We start from the raw sequence: 19,746 nt of genomic DNA, 5'->3' as shown, positions 1-19,746 counted from the left end.
CAACATGAACTTAGACATGTAAACTTGCACAATGTCATATGTAAGGAGGAGACTGCCTTCCATACCAGCCCTAAAAACCGCACCAATTCTTTCAAGCAAATGTTATTTTCCAAACATGAAAAGAAGATTAAAATGTAATTTGAATATTATACCTCATTGTTGGGGGACAGAGGTCCTCTTGTTAACAAGCTCATTGCTTGCTGTGTTTCTAATTAAGGCAATTGTTTTCTCTCATCAGGTTCTGGAAATCAGCTGGACAGGACTAACCAACCTACTCGATATCCCTGGACTCAAGTTAGTATTTCACTCTGAGCTTTTCTCATAGGTTGGGAAGTGAGAATTGATTAGGATATTGGCTTTACAGTGAATTAAAGGAATAATGAATAATTGGGTAATCCTGAGTATATTTTCCTCTGTTCAGTAACTTTAGCAAACAGTGATTTGATTTGATTTATTGTCACATTTTATTATACAGTGAAAAGTATTATTTCTTGCAAGCTATACAGACAAAGCAGAGAAGGAAAGAAAAGAGTGCAGAATGTAGTGTTACAGTCATAGCTAGGGTGTAGAGAAGGATCAACTTAGTGTGGGGTAGGTCCTTTCAGAAATGTGCATACTTGTATCTACTATTTTACTAACGCTTTTGAATATAGGAACATATACCTCTTTTCTTTCCCTTGTACAAGATTCGGAGCCTACGTCAAGTAATGAACCTGCTTCCTTGTCCTAGCCAAGGGTAACCGGGGATTTTCCCAATAACTGAAGAGCATCAGATAGTGTGATAAATAGTTGTAATATGATTTCCAAATACTCACTATTCAACTGTGTGTAAGATTTGCTTGCTGCATCACTACCAATTGAATTGTATTCCTTGTAATATATTCCTACATAATTGTGCTGTATATATTGATTAAAGTGAAGGAACATGTTGCAAATAGCAAAAGCCTGCTTCATGTCAGGTCCAGGACATGTGAAGTTTGCACGTTCCACAGGAGAGTTAAAATTAAAGCACCTTTCAATTTATTTTTCAATTCTTGACTTCAAAGATTGCTCTGAATGTAAAGGATGGCCTCAGGTTGGCATTCTCCATCAATGAGTGAGCTACCTAGAGTCATGTGCCAACCCAGTCCTTTCAAGAAACAATTGTGCATCAGTATATTAATGACAGGAGACAGTTACTGTATTTTATAATATTTCACTAGTCATGCATGAAAACACCATGAATTAAGTATAAAATTGAAGTATCTTTTGTAAAATACTATTTATATATACTTTTTATGGCCATTAGATCAACCCTTTATAATGCTCTTGCAACATTTAAAATGTGTCCAATGGCAAGTCTTAGAATCATAGAAACCCTACAGTGCAGGAAGAGGCCATTTGGCCCATCGAGTCTGCACTGACCACAATCCCACCCAGGCCATACCCCCATATTCCTTCATATTTACCTGCTAATCTCTCCAACCTACGCATTTCAGGACACTAAGGGGCAATTTTAGCATGGCCAATTAACCTAACCCACACATCTTTGGACTGTGGGAGGAAACTGGAGCACCCAGAGAAAACCCAAGCAGATACGAGGAGAATGTGCAAACTCCACACAGACAGTGACCCAAGCCGGGAATCGAACCCAGGTCCCTGGAGCTGTGAAGCAGAGTGCTCACCATTGTCTACCTTGCCTTCTTAAATGGAGTCTTAACAAGATAGAATTCAATATTAACAAATACATTGTAACGCAAAAAGAGAACCCAAAAGTTTTTGTAACTTTATATTAATAGTGAACAAATTCACTATTGGTTGAATAGTGGTTGAAGTAACTGCGATAATGTTGGGTTAAATCTCAGATACTTTATTTGAGATGATGAGATTTAAACTTTGCTGTGTAAAACAAACTTATATTTTATATAATTTTTATAAACATGTTTATGATTCAGTTATACATGGTACACAAAGGAAACATCCCCTCAGGTTAGAGTTTAATTAATCACTGTGGGAGGCATCCCTGCCCAACGAACTGTATAACCAGTATTGAAGGCCTATTATCAGATGCTTATCCAAACACACTTGCTCTGTCTTCTGGACTTACTCACTTTAATGAAATCCATTTAGGTTTGGTGTTTTTGTGATGATATTGAACTAAAAGAACTGGTGTTAAAATGGAAGCTTTGTGGCTATGAAATTGGAGGCCAGGACGTAGGTTATGTGTGGGAACAAGGCCAGATTGCCTGATATTTTTAGGGAATATGATTGGGATACCAGAATCTCCCTCCAGGTGAAACTTGAATTTTGTGCTGTCAAGGTTTTGGGCCTCAGATGATTGGTTACAGTTTTTGTATCAGTACTTTATGGAATAGTCCTTACATACAGCGGTGTAATTGGTCCATGCTGCTAGTGCAAAATGGGCTCGTTATGAATCAGCGATCTATTTTACATCATACCTGGGAAAGCTATGCAGTTTAGTTCATGTTGGATTTGTTGTGTTGTTTGAGCTATAAGTATGCTAAGTTCTGAGGGAGTAAGATCAAGTTGTAATTGTTTTGTTCTACTGATTGGAGTTAATACTTTGGAGAAATATCTTTTTACCTTATTGTTTGTAACATGTTGGGAGAACTTACATCAAGCAAATATCAAAACATAGCAACATGCAGTGGATGGCTGGGAAGTGTAAATAATTGGGAAGGCGATGTCCAAATGGTGTTATTGCTAGACTATTAATCCAGAAACTTAGCTAATGTTCTCAGTACCTAGGGGTTGGAATCCTGCCATGGCAGATGGTGCAATTTGAATTAAGTAAAAAAAATTTGGAATTAAGAATCTAATGATGACCATGAAACCATTGTCAATTGTCGGAAAAAAACCATGTAGTTCACTAATGTCCTTTAGGGAAGAAAATCTGCCATCCTTACCCAGTCTGGCCTACATGTGACTCCAGAGCCACAGCAATGTGATTTGACTCTCAACTGCCCTCAGGCAACTAGGGATGGGTAATAAATGCTGGCCAGCAACCGACACCCACAAATGAATGAATAAAACAAAGGTAATAGCAGATCTAGTATGTGAGAGAGAAGGAGATCTTCTGGAGCAGTGGATAGCATTCTTACTGTTGAGCCAGAAGCTCAGGGTTCAAGTCCCACTCCAGGACTTAAGGGCCAAGGAATATGTTTGTGTTGCGTGGCCAAGCAGGTATCAACTTGTGAGTCCCACTAACACATGCCAATGATGGGAGGTAAGAATGGGAGAAGTTCCTGATCAGCCATGTGATGGAAAGAAATTGAAGCTTCTACCCTCACTATCTATAGCTCCAGACTACAACATGCATGTAAAATGTGATGCTGCCATAGCAACCCAGATTCCTCAGAGGGGCTGGTTGACTCTGTCAGCTGGATAACTAGTGTGGATCAGGTTAAAGCCAACAGCACGGGGTTTAACCCCCGTTCTGACTGGGTTCACAATCTGCCTCCTGGTGGAGATTGTGGCACGGTGGGTCAGTTCTGTCTTCAAAAGAACACATTTATTTCAGGCGCCATGTTAATACATGTTGTAATAAGGATAAAAATGTGCTGTTTAGTAGCACCATGGGAACACATTAATGTGTTTGCATGGAGTCCACGTGCCCATTATTTCAACAAAGGCATTATTCCACACACCATAATGCCTTCTGATTCTATCATCTCAGTTGAATAATTAGATACAGGGATAGAGTTTGTGTTTTGTACATAGTCAGTGACTATGCAAATTGCATCCAAGTTTGAGCCAGAATTGTAAATGTTTTCCCTTGAGCCTTGCTCAAACTCACTTGCTGAATGCAAGATCTGCCATGAGTCCCCACCACAGGTAGTCCATCTGTTTTTTAAAAACAAATTGCTAGAAAAAAAGTATTCCTTGATGTATTCAAGAATGGTTATTTGGTGCTGCTTTATTAATACAGATTAAAAATAACTATGATTTAATCACATTGTCAATCTATTACACCAATGGGGCCATATTTTTAATTTTGAAAATGGTATTTAAAAACATGAACATAAATGTTTGCTAGATATATTGGTGTGAAGTTATCAGTTCCTCAGCAAATCAAAAATCAGATTGGAAGGCTTTTAAAATGTGTCTATAAATGTCTTAGTGCTCATAAGGCCCAAGATAATTTTTAGAACTTCCTTGAAAGCCTCCAAACAAGTGCAATTAGTGGAAACTCCCAGTGAAGAATAATTCGCCCTGTGGGGCTTTCTGGCCAGGGCCAGCTTCTAGCACAGTGCCTTTCAAGCAGCGCAAAAGATTTGTGGTACCTTTGATGGGGTCGGCACAGTGACACAGTGGTTAGCACTGCTGCCTCAAGTGACAGGGGCCTGTGTTCGACTCCCGGCTTGGATCACTGTCTGTGAGGAGTCTGCACATTCTCCCCATGTTTGTGGGGGTTTCCTCCGAGTGCTCTGGTTTCCTCCCAGAGTCCGAAAAACATGCTGGTTAGGTGCATTGGCCATGCTAAATTCTCCCTTAATGTACCCAAACAGATGCCAGAGTGTGGCAACTACAGGATTTTCACAGTAACCTCATTGCGGTGTTAATGTAAGCTTATTTTTGGTACTAATAAATAAACTTTAAACTGATGCTGAAGATAAATTGTGCTTGTAGTTCTGTGAACTGTTGTGTGAGTAACTCTGATGTTGGACGAATTGTGCCCAAAAACCAGTTCCCAAAAGCTATCCTATGGTATCTAGTCATTGAAATTGGGGTGACAATCTAATGCCGCAATGTTGTTGGAAAACCAGACTTGGACGTTGCACCATTGTACTGTGGTACTTTGCTTCTTCCTTATTTATTATTCCACTCCTGTTCAGTTTGATAAATTGCCTGACATTAAACAAACAAGTAACAGGGCTTATTAGAATATAAAGTAATATGAAGAGTGCTATGAAATTTGAAACCTAGGTCATTAAAATATACATAATGGCTCGTTATGTGGTATTCATCAAGTTTCTCTGCTTTTGCCTAATATTCTGCAGAGACACCACTGTTTACAATTTAATTTTATGAAAATTTAATGATGTTAAGGTAACGAGGGGAACGTTATTTTAAATTCAGCAATGTACAAAATACTAGTAGCTGACGTGATGCGTTTTGAAAGTTTCACGCTGTGCCTGACTTGAGTTAAATGAATCTGAATCCATCCATCAGTGAGCTGACTGCAGCCAGCTTGTATCAGATCGTGAATCTAGGACAATACTTCACAGTGAAGTTATTTGACTGATCAATCACAGATTATGAAAGCAAAGGTGATCTAATTTGCAAGCAGTAAAATTGCATTTTTTTAACAATCTCACTTTTTATATATGCTTACTGAAGCAAGAGATAGCTGAAATGGTAACAAGAGTAATAATGAGGTCAAGCCAGTTACACAGTTCCATCTCTCTTCAGCTTGTGTAATGCTGTTAAATGCTCACTAAAAACTAAAATTTAAAGTTTATTTATTAGGTCACAAGTAGGCTTACATTAACACTGCAGTGAAGTTACTGTGAAAATTCCCTAGTCGCCACACTCCAACGCCTGTTTGGCTACACTGAGGGAGAATTTAGCATGGCCGGTGAACCTAACCAGCATGTCTTTTGGACCATGAGAGGGAACCAAAGCACCCAGAGAAAACCCGCAGAGACATGGGGGGAACCTGCAAATTCCACGTAGGCAGTGACCTAAGGTGGGAATCGAACCTGGGTCCCTGGCGCTGTGAGGCAGCAGTGCAAATCACTGTGCCACCAAATTGTCTTGCTATAGATAGGAGCTGAGTGGCCATCTTGGTTACTTGGTTTATTTCTTTCGTTTCCAAATTAGAATATTTGGAGTTGTTTAAAACTCTTGTCTGAGATCCCACCAGGTTTCCTTAATATTCAGTTTTTAGTAGGTCACATTGTTGCTTGAACCCTTAACTGAGTCCAACTCAGACCAATGACACAAAAGTTCGTTCCATCCATGTGGTATGAAAATCCTCTAAATGGTATAGAGCAGTTTCAATGCACAGTGGAAATTTGCCCATGTTTGGTGCTAATTGACAGTGCCATAAGGCAAGACAAAAATGTTAACTACTGTAAGAAATGGGAAACCTGTGATGCTCTTCTGAAGTTGGAGTGAAGCTACCCTGTTGCTACAAAGTTGAGATGGCGCTTGCTACACTGAACCTAAATGCTGCCACCATCTGATTGAAATGAAAAATGCTCTATTCCCCTTCAAGAATATCACGTGATAATTGAACGCTGGAATGGAATTGGGTATTGTCAATGCATTTTTGACGTTCTTCTCAGTAAAACAGTTGCTATAGGAACAACTGCTATTGAACGGCCATTCATACTTAGTTGATTGAAGATTTCTAAGTTCTGCTTTGACTTTTGGGTGTGATGTTAAACCTGGATCTCATCTACCCTTTCGGTTGGAAGCAAAAGATTCCATTGTAGCTTTGAAGAATAGCGCAGATGTTCTTCACATGTCCTGGCCAATACTTATTGCTTAACTAACACCACTTTCTTAAAAAAAAAGAAACAGATTATTCGGTCATCATGAATTGTTGCTTGTAGGATCTTGTTGTGCACAAATTGGTGGCCATGTTTCCTACATTACAACATTTTAAAATAAAAAGTACCCTTATTGGCTGCAAAGTGCTTTGGGATGGCCTAAGGTCATGGTGCTGTATAAATGCAAGCTGGTTTTTTTTGATAAGTCAAACAAGAGACACATTGTTGCTGAATCAGGTGTTCAGAGGTACATTTATATGGAAAGAGGCCATTGTGAAATAGAGTATAATTAACATGTAGCAGGCCAGAGTTTGCTATAAAGGGGCATTTTGCAGCAAGCAGTAGGAATTGAATTTGTTCCTCATCAATCATTTTTGTGTCATAAATTGCTGAAAGGGTGAATGGATAAAGCCACGCTTTGGACAACAGAACATCTGTGGATCTTGTTGAGTAATGAGGGCAGTAGTCCTTTCGCCTTAACCAAAATAGGTCTAAAGATGGTTAAAGAAATAGATGGAGGCGGAAATAGGATGATTCCAATACAGAAATAGAGACAGAAAGATGGACTGAGAGAGAGGGAAAATCAAAGGAATGAGTGGTCCTTCAGGAACAGAAATAAGCCCATCAACTAGGCCCTTGCGATTGACATAACAACTGTAACTTCATGCAGCAAGTTTCCTTTGTGTTTATGGTGAAAATTCAGCAATTTCTTGACAGTTGTGAGTGTCCTGTTTTTGCCTCGCTAATGCATCACAATTTCTGGTGACGTAAAGATATGCAGAGAGTTGCAAATCACCATAATTGGAGGGAACTTGTGCCAGTCTGGAGGAACCTTTTTCAATAGCAAGAATTTAAAAGACAGTCCAGATGGGATTTTCCCAGAAATTGGCGAATGTTGTTGGTGGGAGGTAAAAGTGTCATTGAGTTTACAGACAGCTACCCTGGAATCCTTTCGCCTCAGTACCCTTGGGTCTTACCACCCTAGTGCCTCAATTTCCCAGAGCCCTTCCGCCCCGGTGGCCCCTAATTCAAAGGCTGGCTGTTCCCAGTCAGAGCTGCTACTTATAAGTCAGCCCCCTTATCATGTGATGCCCACCTTGAGCCCTCCACTCATCTCTAAGCTTCTCTCAGAGACAGAGGGGAATTGAGGGGTGGGGGTGGTTACCAGGTGCACACCTTTTGAAACCAGTCATGATTTGAGCCATTATGACACCACACTGCCATGGATGGATTTTTTGACAGAGAGGATGGTTTCTGGAGTATAGACCCAATAATGAGATGTTGGTTGATTCAAATGAGGTTCTTTGTCACAGTTACATGATTAATCACTTTTTTGAATTTGTTGAAGAGTCGTTTTGGTATAGTGGCAAGGGTGGAAACCTGATTGGAATGATTCAAACATGGAGTTGTGGGAAAGATGTCCACAGATTTAAGAGGTGACAAAATGTTGAAGGATTGTGGACAGGAAAGGCAAGATGGAGCTGAGATGATATTTTGTGAGGATGAATGAGTCAAGGGGTTAGTTTTTTTTTTGAGGTGCTGATGGCAGATTTGAAATAGAAAGGGAAGTATCTGAAAAGAGACAACCAGAACAGTATCAGCTAATATGAAAGCTGGGAAATAATGCTGGACTGTCAGTAGCTTAGTTGGAGTAGGTTCAAGAGAGCAAGAGTTGGATCTTGTGGACAAGATGAGCACTGAGGGGAGATAGGAGCAAAACTGGAGAAAGATGTGAGTTCAGGGTTAGTGCAGTTTTGAACCTTCGTGGCAGTTCTGGCCCAATGAATTAGTAGAAGGGGAGGAAGTGGCTGAGGCAGGAAATAAAACTGTAAATGCAGATCCAAAATTAAACAGAAATCATTAGAAATGCATGTTTTTAAAAACAGCATATGTTGCCCATCACTAATTTTCTTGAAGGGCAAAGACGTGTTCAGTTTGTTTCTTTATAACAATCTAATCAACAATCTTGACTCAAAATGTTTTCTCTTTGCAATTGCTGAAAAAGGCTGTTTTGCAAGAATTTTCAAGTCCCTGCCACCTGAAGAGTTGGCAGGAAACGTATGCCCGCTAACTCCAGCTGGCCTGAAGCCATCTCAGTAATGAACGTTGATTGGCAGAAGGCAGGATTTCCACCCATCACTGGGAGGAAATCCAGGTTGGAGAGATGACAGCCAATCAGATTGGCTGGCAGCTGTCTAGTCACTCCAGGGCAGCCGTGTGGTGGCCAAAGAATGCGCAGCAGCCAGCTGTCTGGAATTAAATGCTGGGAATTGAGGAAAAGTAAGTGGCAGGACTTAATGGAAGGGGTTTGAGGGGCAGGGTGGTCAAGAATGCCTGGAAGCTTATGTGGGGGGTGGGTATAAGAGAGCTGCTTTTGGGGGTTAGGATGGAGAGTGGGAGAGAGGTCTGGAGGTCATGGGGGCTTCTGATGGAGACAACCCCACCGCCCCACCCCCAATCTCAACTCCTACCCCAAGATTGGACTCCATTCAATTTTGACTTCCCCAGCCTCCAATCTATCTCCCGCCCGATTGAGGCTGGGTCAGAAAAGGCCCTGAAGTGGCACTTTAAGGGCATAAATTGGGCAAAGGCAGGCTTCCCCTCTGAGGCCGTGCTCTTTCTGCATAAAATCAGGATCAGGTCAGAGTCAACAGCATCTCGAAGGGAATCCTGTGATTGTAATTTTACATGTGTATCCCACCCTGCCTTAGAATCCATTGGCGGGTTGGGGGGAGTTTGCAGTTCTGGCCTATGTTTATTTCCAGGATCTTCTGTTTGTATTTCAGGTTGATCCTAGTTTAACATTATTATGAATAGTGAATATTCTCTCTTCAATAAATTAAAATTGACGATTTTTTTCACCATGGCCAATGTAAAGGAGGTTTATTGCTCACTGGTTGTTCTGATAAGAACACTAAGACAAAGCACAATGTTGGGCACTGGTTTTTTTTCTATTTTCCTAAATCTAAACAACTTTTTTCTTCTTTTCAGTGAATTGTCAGACACAAAGATTCTTGACACGATTGCTTCATACATGGTCTTGCCCAATAGGTTCACCTGCCCACTGATTAATGATGTCAATGTTTCTCAGCTGAGGTTTCCTATACCACACGTAAGTAGCTATTTTGACAAGTGCATGTTCCGAATAGTCTTTTAATCCCTGTACTTTATCAATTTGATACATTGAAGATTTGAAATATTTCTGAATCTTTTATAAACTACTTGGCATTTGCTTCTTTTTACTGGGTTGGATAGGTTGCTGAGTGAATGAGTTCCCCCATCCCAGCCCCATAGGCAGAATTGAATATTTTTGATATTTGTGGATATTCATTTGAAATAAGTGAACTTCTTGAACATAGTCAAGGACAGGCTGGGGCAAGTTAGAGAAACCCTGAAATGTGTGCAGGGATCGTGATATCTGGTAAATGCATGGCTTTCCTGCAGATGCGAAAAGCAAAGAAATTGTGTGCTGCCTGCCCATGTATATGATAGCTATGCGTAGCCACCGCTAAATGTGCTGTTGAGTGGCTGCATTCCTCAGCAGGGGGCCCAGGTTTCTGTGAGGCTGGAACCACTTAAAGCTAGCCACCCAACTTGGTCATCCTGCGCGTCTTAAAGGACAGAAACATTCTGACCAGAGCTGTTGCTACGAATAGAGTCGAACCGAGAAGAAGTGTCTAATGGTACAACAGAGGATTGAGCACTAAGGTTTTCACTTACAAACAAGGAACAGGAATAGGCCATTCAGCCCCTCAAGCCTGCTCCGCCATTCAGTAAGATCATGGCCTGATCTGCTAATAAACTCAAGCCTGTACCCTGCCTACACTCTAACTCTTTACCCCTTAGGTGCCCAACAATCTATCCCACTCTGCCTTAAAAATATTCAAAGACTCTGTTCAGGAAGAGAGTTCTAAAGACCCACGACCCTCTGAGTGAAAAAAATTCGCTCATCTCTGTTATAAATGGGTAACCCCTTATTTTTAAACAGTGACCCCAAATTCCAGATTCTCTCGCAAGAGGAAACATCCTCTCCCTGTCCATTCCTGTCGAGATCTCTCAGGATCTTAAATATTTCAATCAAGTTGCTTCTTTCTTTTCTATAATTCAGCAGATGCAAGCTTACCTGTCCAACCTTTCCTCATTAGACAATCTACCAATTCTGCTATAGCTTGGTAAATCTGCTCTGAATTGCTTCTATGCAGCATTATAGATTGTGGTGCAAGAGATGGACAGGTGGAAGCCCCCGGAGAGGCAGTGGAGCCAGATATCAGTTGTGGTCAATGCAAGTACTGCAGCCCTGAGGTCCTGGGTGGAGCTCAGATCCTGACACTGCACACTTTAGAGGATGGCTCATTGTGAGGCACCAGGCATGTTTCACCTGAGGGTAGGGCAAGGAGGTAGTGAATGCACCAGTTCACTAGAAGGCAAGGAGAAACAGAGCTTCTACTTCAGAGAATTGACCTAAGGACTCCACTGCTAAGTACAAAATACATAAACATTTGACTCTCAATTGGCAGGTCTGTCAGAGAGCTTGTGATCACTGTTGAGGTGTGGAGGAGTGTGGCACCAACTTTGCACAGAGCTTGGAATCCATCATTTCCAGCATAGAAGTGGTGGCCAATCCCATGTGAACACTTGTGAAGTATGAACCATGCTGCAATATCTAATAGTCAATGCCAGTGCACCACAGGCAGACGTCATTCAATGTTTGGGTGCAGTGAAAGCTCAGACTGAAGCGTGCAAGGCCTTCTATTTAAAAAGTGAGTCAGGAACCTGCCTTTATATAACAATGAACAGCAAACAGTAAGATTTTGGAAAGGTTCCCTGAAAAGAAGTTCATAGCTCCACTATAAGGCTGCCTGCATGAGGTGGAATATTCAGTGATTACATCCTTAGTGAAACTGAGACATTATGTTTTGTTTTGGTTGGGGTAAAGGAATCGCTGTCTAGACACCTTGGGTGGATACTGCTTCCTGCTGCCCTTCTCCCCCTCCGCTTATTTCTGTTTTGCAGAATGGCAACCAAAAATAGCAGGCACTGCACGTCTAAACTTTGAGCAGTAATTTCTTGATGCATCCGCCACTCGATTAGCTAAATGTCTTACTTTGAGTTTTTGGAAATTGCAATTAACTTTCAATCACCGACGTCTAGAGTTTCTCGCAAGTAGAAATGATAGGAAGCAGTTCCTTGGGATACATCTTCACCGTCAATGTAATTTACTGATTTTTAAGCTTCTCCATAATGCAGAAACTCAGAAGCAAACTGCTTCATCTAAGCAAGGCATTGCAAAACATTTTCCAATACTTTTTCTTTAAATTATAGACATTGTACCTTTTAATCATGCACCACGAAGGCATTTCAAGCACTCCTGTAAGTAGTGCAGAATAGGAATAAAAGTTGTTACAGAAGTCATGAACATGCAACATCCTTAACAAAGCCTAACTTTGAAATATCGTCAACATAAAGCTCGTTGACATGAGCTTTCGCTTGAAAAAATGGTTCCGCAGTATTGCTTTCAGGTCAGGATGTGGAAACTATTTTGAACAGTAACTACAATACAGTGTGATTTCACTTCGCTCAAAAGTGTTTAGGTGCAAATATCAGGACAACATATCCAATTTACAGCAGCACCAATGATTGGAGAGACTTGAGCATGTTTAATACATGCATGAGTAATTTCTGCAATAGAAGAAAAATGATTTGCATCTGAGTAATATTTTGTGTAGCAATGTTGGAAATCACCTTCAGTATTTTGCAGGGTTGTGGTGGGAATTTATCTAAGTGAGGCTGCAGAATAATATTTTCTATAGTAATATCAGAAGCAACCTTTAAAATTTTGCAGGGTTGTGGTGGGAATTTTATCTAAGTAAGGCTGCAGAATAATATTTTCTATAGTAATATCGGAAGCCACCTTTAAAATTTTGCAGGGTTTTGGGGGGAATTTATCTAAGTAAGGCTGCGTATAATATTTTGTATTGTAATGTTGGAAATCACTTTTTAATATTTTGCAGGGTGTGGTGAGAATTTATTTAAATAAAGCTGCGGATTTGATAAGGAAGGACACATATCTCATGGGCATGGTCCAAGGGAAGTCTGATCCATATGCTCTAATCCGAGTTGGCACACAGACCTTTCGCAGCAAAACAATCAAAGGAAATTTAAATCCTGAATGGTATGAAATCTATGAGGTAAGTTTTTCTAAAATTTACAACCTTTCCTTCCATGCCCGACATCCTCAAACCCTAACACATTGCTGTGTTTTGATGGTTTTATTTTTATTTTGACTCTGGAGTATTCAAATTCAAAGTTCTTGAGGAAGAGTGAATGATTCTCAAAACTTTTGCTGCTTTTCTTTTTTTTAGGCTGTAGTTCATGAGGCCCCTGGTCAAGATTTGGAGATGGAACTTTTTGACGAAGACCCAGATAAGGATGACTTCCTTGGCAGGTCAGGTGTAGCTCCACACAATATTTCACAAAGTTGTTTTTTCAGTTCTCTCTGGAAGCATTAATGATTTCAGGGGCATTGCCAGTCTGCTGGTGCCTTTCTAAAGTGAGAGACAGGCTGGCCTAAGATTTCCTGAGGGTTCCACAGCGCTGTCATCAGTGCCTCTCCCATTGCCATCACCTCAGCCTTTTCCCTTGAGAATCCTGAAGAATGATGCACAGTTTTTAGGGAATCAATCATTTCCCTCTTTTAATGAATAAGCCTTGAAAGTGAATGCTAGTAATTGCACATTCTGTCCTTGCCTGACATCCATTCACATATAAATTCACAGATGCAGTGTATGGAACCAATAGGTAACGATCAGCAGACTCAGTGTAGAATCCCTATTTATTGGCTTAGCTGATATTTGCTGACTCAGAGCAAAGTAGGAATCAAACCTGAACTCAGGATAAACTAGGAATAAAAACTGGAACTTTTCACACTGTTTATAACTTACTACTACACTAGACAATTTAACAATCTCACTAAATTCTCTAGGCATTGAGTTATTGCTATTCTACCAAGTCAAAGCATATAATATGATGTCAATGTAAACTGAAGTTTGTGCAAAGGTTTGTAGTATTAATCTGCATATATCTTTACTTGTAACAATTCTTGTTTGATGTACAGCCTCGTTATAGACCTTGGAGAAGTGAGGAAAGACAGAGTTGTGGATGAGGTAAGTACTTGAGGAGAACTGCAGCTTTGATGGTACACTTTAGATAGAATCAGTTTACAGCAGCTAGCTGATCCAAAATAAGGTGCTTACCCTTCCATTAAGTACTCGTATTTGGTTTTTGAAAATAGCTCCCACTAAAAAAAATTAACATCTTTTGAGTAGATAAGCAGAACAGGCCAAACTTTCACTTCCCTTAAGTGATTGTGATACAGTCCAATTGTGATATTTTTATAATTATCTTGTGAATACCCTAGTATGAGATAAAAGTTCAATTTTGTGACTGAAGGTTGATTTATACTGTTCTAATTTTAGACCTGGAAAGGAATTGGGGGAATTATCCCAAAAAAGTTCTAAGTGCTGAATTCTGGTGTAAATCGTGATTTTTGTTTTTCAGTAGGAGGTCACACTAGAATCTCCCACACTCTGTGCAATGCAGAGGTCACAATCAGGAATATCATTAAAAGCTCGTTGGGGGGGGTGGGGCCAGGGCTTATTCACGCCGGACAGTTTGAGGCCTCTGCGCGTGTGAAGTGGCCCCGAACTGTCGTCCTTGGTTGCTGGCCAGCCCAGGACTCTCACAGTGCCACTCTCCCTGACACTCCCGCAGCCCAATCGCGCCCCCCCACGAGCGTTCCTGGGCCAGCCCTGACCCACACCACGTCCAGGAGTGCCCTGATTTCCAGAACCTCCCTCTTGCGGGAGGTAGACCTCCCCATGAGACCACACCTCTCCCCGCTCTTCCCCCACCCCCCAGCCCGTCTTCATTGCTGGCCTCCCTTCAATCCCGATTGATCCCAGTGCAAAGAGGCAGCGGGATCCCCCAGGGTACGAGGGGGCACCACTCCCTACTGCCTGACCCCCTGCGGGGCCCTAATTGCTTCCCCCCCCCTTCACTCTAGCGGGGTCTCCTGCTAGTTCCCTGAATGCGGAGATCTTGTTGGAACCCCACCCGAGTGATATTGCACTGACAGGGTGGGAGATGCTAGTGGGCCCACAGACTTCAGTCCCGGGTCCGCTAATGACATCAAAATGATATTAAAAATAGATTAAAATCACCTACCTGCTATTCCCGCCGGTTTCCAGAGTGATCCCGACCTTGCCAAATATCCAGCGGGAAGAATCCTGTGAATCCACCCACACACGATTCTCCCAGCCTGCTGCACTAAAAAAGTATCGAGATGGGAGAATCACCCCCCAGATGTGTGGATCTTTGCCCTCTACATAACCAAAGTGTTTCTTTGATATATTTTTTAAAATATTTTTTAACTTGTGTATAGTCCAAAATTCTGGGCAATGCAATGAATTTGTAGAATTATCGAAATAGGCCGTTCAGCCCATCAAGCCTCTGTGGACAATAATTCCCCTCCCCCCCAGGCCCTATCATCATAACTCCCCATGTATTTACCCTGCTACTCCCTTTGACACTAAGAGGCAATTTTAGCATGGCCAATCTATCTAACCTGCACATCTTTGGATTGTGGGAGGAAACCAGAGCACCTGGGGGAAACACAAACAGACAATTGGAGAGCATGCAAACTCCACACAGAGTCACCTGAGGCTGGAATTGAACCTGGGTCCCTGGCGCTGTGAGGAACCCGGGTCCTTGTTGCTGTGAGGCAGCAGTGCTAACAACTGTCATTGTGCCAGCCAACTGTGTTGTGCAGAAGTGTTGCAGGCATTTACAAGGTACTAAATGCTGCACTCAAGTTTAACTGAGTGGGAAGACAATTGGGATGTATTGTGAGAAAATGTGAGGTTGTCCACTTTGGCCGGAAGAATAGAAAAAACAAATAACATTTAAACAGAGAGGCTGCAGAGTGCTACCATATGGAGGGATCTGGGTGCCCTTGTACACAAATCAGAAAATGTTAACAATCAGGTGTAGAAAGTATTGAGGAAGACAAATGGAATGTTGGCCTTTATTGCAAGAGAATTGAAGTATTAAAGTAGGGTAGCCTTACAACAACTATACAGGGCATTGGTTTCACCTGGAGCATTCTGACAGTTTTGGTCTCCTTATTTGCATTGGAAACAGTTCCGAGACTGTTCTGTAGGCTGATTCCAGGGCATAAGGGATTCTCTAATGAAGAAAGATGGGGCCTATGCACATTGGAGTTTGGAAGAACAAGAGGTGACCTTATTGAAATATTTAAGATTATGTGGGAATTGATCACTAGAAACTGGTTCCTGTCATGAGAGAATCTGGAACTAGCGTGCACAGTTTAAAAATTAAGAGTCGCCTATTTAAGACAGAGATGAGGACGAATTTCTTCTGAGGATTGTTAGTATGTTAAATTCTCTTCCATCAAGCCCAATGGAAGCTGCATCATTGAATATACTCAAGCCTAAATTAGACATATCTTTGATCAATTAAGGACTTGAAGGTTATGGGGCACAGGCAGGAGAGTGGAGTTAAGACCACAATCAGACTAATCTGAATGACGGAGCAGGCTGGATGGGCTGATTGGCTCCTTATGCTTCAAGTATTTATTGGTTGCATTGGCTATCGGTAAACTCACTCAAAAAGTGTATTGCCAGGTTTCAATGTGATTGTGTTTTTTTCTGTGGCATTGACCATTGGCAAGCATGTGAGGGAGCAACTTTAAGCTGGTGAAATAAGAGAAACATGTGGAGCAACTTGACAGAGTGGTTAATATTATGTCTGTTAAATGATTGGAAATCTCTTATGTCAGTTTTCTAGAATTTAGATCTATGGAAATGGAAGCAAAAGAGTCTTTTAGAATCATAATGACATTTAAAACCTGTGCGTGAATCATTTGACACTATAAAATATTGTAAAACTAACTTCTCTTCATTACTTGTAAAGAAGAAAAATTCATTAATTTCCTCAGAAACTTCCCAAAGAGAAACATTTACCTCCAATTGTGCTGATATGTTGGTTCAAAGATCAGATCTTTGATCCCATGAATGCAAGTTGCTCTATCTTTAATGCAGATTCATTGTATGCCATCCCTAAGTTTCATAATACTGTATCCTGTTGCCATTGATTTACTTCAAACATTCTGTCTGTTACACAGTGGTTTCCTCTGAATGATGTGGACCATGGAAAAGTACAACTAAAGCTTGAATGGCTGTCTTTGGTCACTGACTTAGAAAAAGAACCTATGGTATGTTTTGCACGGTGTGGATGTAAAATGACGCAATAGCAAATTGTCAGTACAAAATGATAACATAGAAACTAGAAGCAGGAGTAGGCCATTTGGCCCTTCATGCCTTGTCTGCCATTCATTTTGATCATGGCTGATCATTTCATTCAATATCCTCACACCTCCTCCCACCACCACCACCATCTTCCACCCCATATCCCTTGATCCCTTTTGGCTCCAAGAGCTATATCTAATTTCTTCTTGAAATCAGACAACGTTTTGGCCTCACTGCTTTTCGTGGTAATGAATTCCACGCGTTCACATGCTCTTCACCTCAGTTCTAAAACATTTATCCTCAAACTATGACCCCATGTTTTGGATTCACCCACATTTAGGAACATTATATCTAAATCTACCCTGTCTAACCCTGTTAGAATTTTATAATTTTCTGAGAGGCGCCCTCATTATTATCCCCACCATCATTTCACACACTTTCTTTAGTTGTTGTTTTTACTATTTTCCTGTTGCCTTTTTCCTGTTGCCCTTCCTTAATAACACCCAAATGTTATAAAACAGCATACATCCCATCTCACTGAGATTTACTAATATCCCTGAAAAACAAACAGCATTCCCACTCTTCAAATATTGCTGCGTGATTTGTAAATACTGAGACTTAGAATTGTAATTTTTCAATGTTAAATTCATAATAAAATTACAAAATGTGATCAGTTAGATGGAAATTGAGTAATGTAAATATACAATTCAGTTTCAAACTTCAAACATTAAAGAAACAAGGCCATGACCAGAATTTTACAGCCACTGTCCCACATGATGGGTTCTAAGGCAGGGCTGGTGAGTATGAAATTGCATGGATGGGATTCCCTGACTTCAGTGATTTTATGCTGGAGTGGGCAGGGACTGGGACAGGAAATCCACCCTTGCCTTAATTAAGGTTGTTAAATGGCCACCTAATGGTTGTTTCCTGACCAATCTCAAATTTTGGGTTGGTGGGCAAGTGATAGCTCTGGAGGTGAAAATGGCAGAAATGAAGAGAATATGATTTCAAGTGGGAAGGTGGGGGAGAATTTGTTGGGGAATGTGGGGGGAGGGTTTTGTTGCAGAGGGATTACATAACATCTGAAGCCCCCTGGTGAATGAGAGCACCCTCCCATTAAGACCCAGTGGCTTCTTGGCCTTCCTATGTTCCTGCCGCAGTATTTTCCAGTTGCCCTGTCTTGACATCCCCAGGCATTCCTCACCTTCCCCACCTGGATCCCTGACACTTTTTTTCTCCAGTTTCCTGAATTAAGTGCCAGGCCGCTCCCTGCAGTGTCTTTCCCAACCAAAATATGGAGATGCCAGCTTTGGACCGGGGCAAACCCAGTAAGGAGTCTCACAACATCAGGTTAAAGTCCAACGGGTTTTGCTATCAAATAAACCTGTTGGACATTAACCTGGTGTTGTGAGACTTCTTACTGTGTTTTCCCAATCACTACAGTGCTATTCCTGGGGGGATTGAAAAACTGGCAACTCTACAATGATTTGACTTATTACTGTCACATGTATTGGCTTACAGTGAAAAGTGTTGTTTCTTGCACACAAGACAGACAAAGCATACTATTCATAGAGTACAGGGGGGAGAAGGAAAGGAGTGGATGCAGAATTTAGTGTTGCAGTCAAAAATCCAATGGTGGCAGAGAAGAAGTGTGTTGTTTGGTTCATGATGTCAGACTTTTGTAGCTTTTTCTGATAGAAGAAGGTGTATGTTGTGGTGCGTGGGGTCCTTGATTGTGCTGGATGTTTTTCCAAGGCAGCAGGAGTTAACAAATGGGAGGTTAGTTTGCATGATGTATTGGGCTTCGTTCGCAATCGTTTTTAGTTCCTTGCAGTTTTGGTCAGAGCAGGAGCCAAAACAAGCTGTGATATACCCAGAAAGAATATTTTTTGTGGTGCACCTGTAAAACTTGATGAGAATCATGGCAGAGATGCCAAATTTCCTTAGCCTCCTGAGAAAGTAGAGACGTTGATGGACTTGTTTAACTATAGCGTTGGCATGGAGGGACCAGGAAAGGTTGTTAGTGATCTGGACACTTAGAAACTTGACATTCTCAACCATTTCCACTTCATCCCCGTTGATATAGACAGCAACATGTCGTCTATTACTCGAGCAAGAGGCGCAGGTCTCACCAACTCTCAATCGGTGCCCATTAAAGTGTAATATGACAGTGAGGCATGGAGTTAATGGGGATGTGTTCCCCACTGACTATTCGGATTGCAGGGGCCGAGTTCCCACCATCCTAAAAATTCTGGCCATAAAACTGTATGAAAGAAAAATGTTAATTTTTTTTCCTCTAATTTGCAGGAAACTACAATGAAGCAAGCTCTTCCAGGCCAATCAAATGCAATACTGGTGGTTTATTTGGATAGTGCATATCAACTACCTGTAAGTAAACGATAATATATTCATTTCAGGATGTCCTCCAGACTTGAAATGTTGGCTCTATTCTCTTCACGGAGGTTGTCAGACCTGCTGAGATTTTGCAGCATTTTACATTTTTGATTCAGATTCCAGTATCTGCAATATTTTGCTTGTACCATCAGATTGTGAATTATTTTAGGAAATTTTAAAATTTATTTTGTGTCACTGTTTTTTCTCTATCTCTCTTAATCTTTCCTGCCTTTCGTTCTGTTATTTCTCTTTCTGTATTCAATTCCATATTGAATTCCCCCTCCTTCTCAATCTTTTCTGATTATTTGTCACTGCTTTAATCTCATTGGCTAAGGAGACACACAATCCCATCATTCACCAAGATCCCAGGTGCTCTGTGCTTTTAGTGCATTATTATCCGCTTGTACAACATTTCAAATCATTAACTTGCAATTGCAAATCTAAATAATTGGGCAATCCCAGCAAAATCTAACTCAATATTTGAAAATAAACTTGCAAGGAGTGAGAAATGAATTAAAAGCAAATGGGAA

The 19,746-nt window shown here is 41.1% G+C and overlaps 1 protein-coding gene across 1 annotated transcript in view; it reads left to right on the top strand.

Moving 5' to 3' along the window:
* The window catches only part of LOC145350197 (extended synaptotagmin-3-like), a 98,877-nt gene that overhangs the window by 52,027 nt on the left and 27,104 nt on the right, over positions 1 to 19,746 (top strand). The window contains exons 7-13 of the mRNA XM_080199259.1: positions 239 to 294; positions 9,489 to 9,609; positions 12,509 to 12,685; positions 12,860 to 12,942; positions 13,612 to 13,660; positions 16,699 to 16,788; positions 19,130 to 19,210. Of these exons, the coding sequence (XP_080055385.1) occupies positions 239 to 294; positions 9,489 to 9,609; positions 12,509 to 12,685; positions 12,860 to 12,942; positions 13,612 to 13,660; positions 16,699 to 16,788; positions 19,130 to 19,210 (657 nt within the window). The remainder of the gene's footprint in view (positions 1 to 238; positions 295 to 9,488; positions 9,610 to 12,508; positions 12,686 to 12,859; positions 12,943 to 13,611; positions 13,661 to 16,698; positions 16,789 to 19,129; positions 19,211 to 19,746) is intronic.

This window comes from Carcharhinus amblyrhynchos, chromosome 11, assembly GCF_965287045.1.
Source record: "Carcharhinus amblyrhynchos chromosome 11, sCarAmb.v2.hapA, whole genome shotgun sequence".
Lineage (NCBI taxonomy): Eukaryota > Metazoa > Chordata > Chondrichthyes > Carcharhiniformes > Carcharhinidae > Carcharhinus > Carcharhinus amblyrhynchos.
Note: the sequence above shows the minus strand (reverse complement) of the source record. Positions and strands in the feature narration are given on the sequence as shown.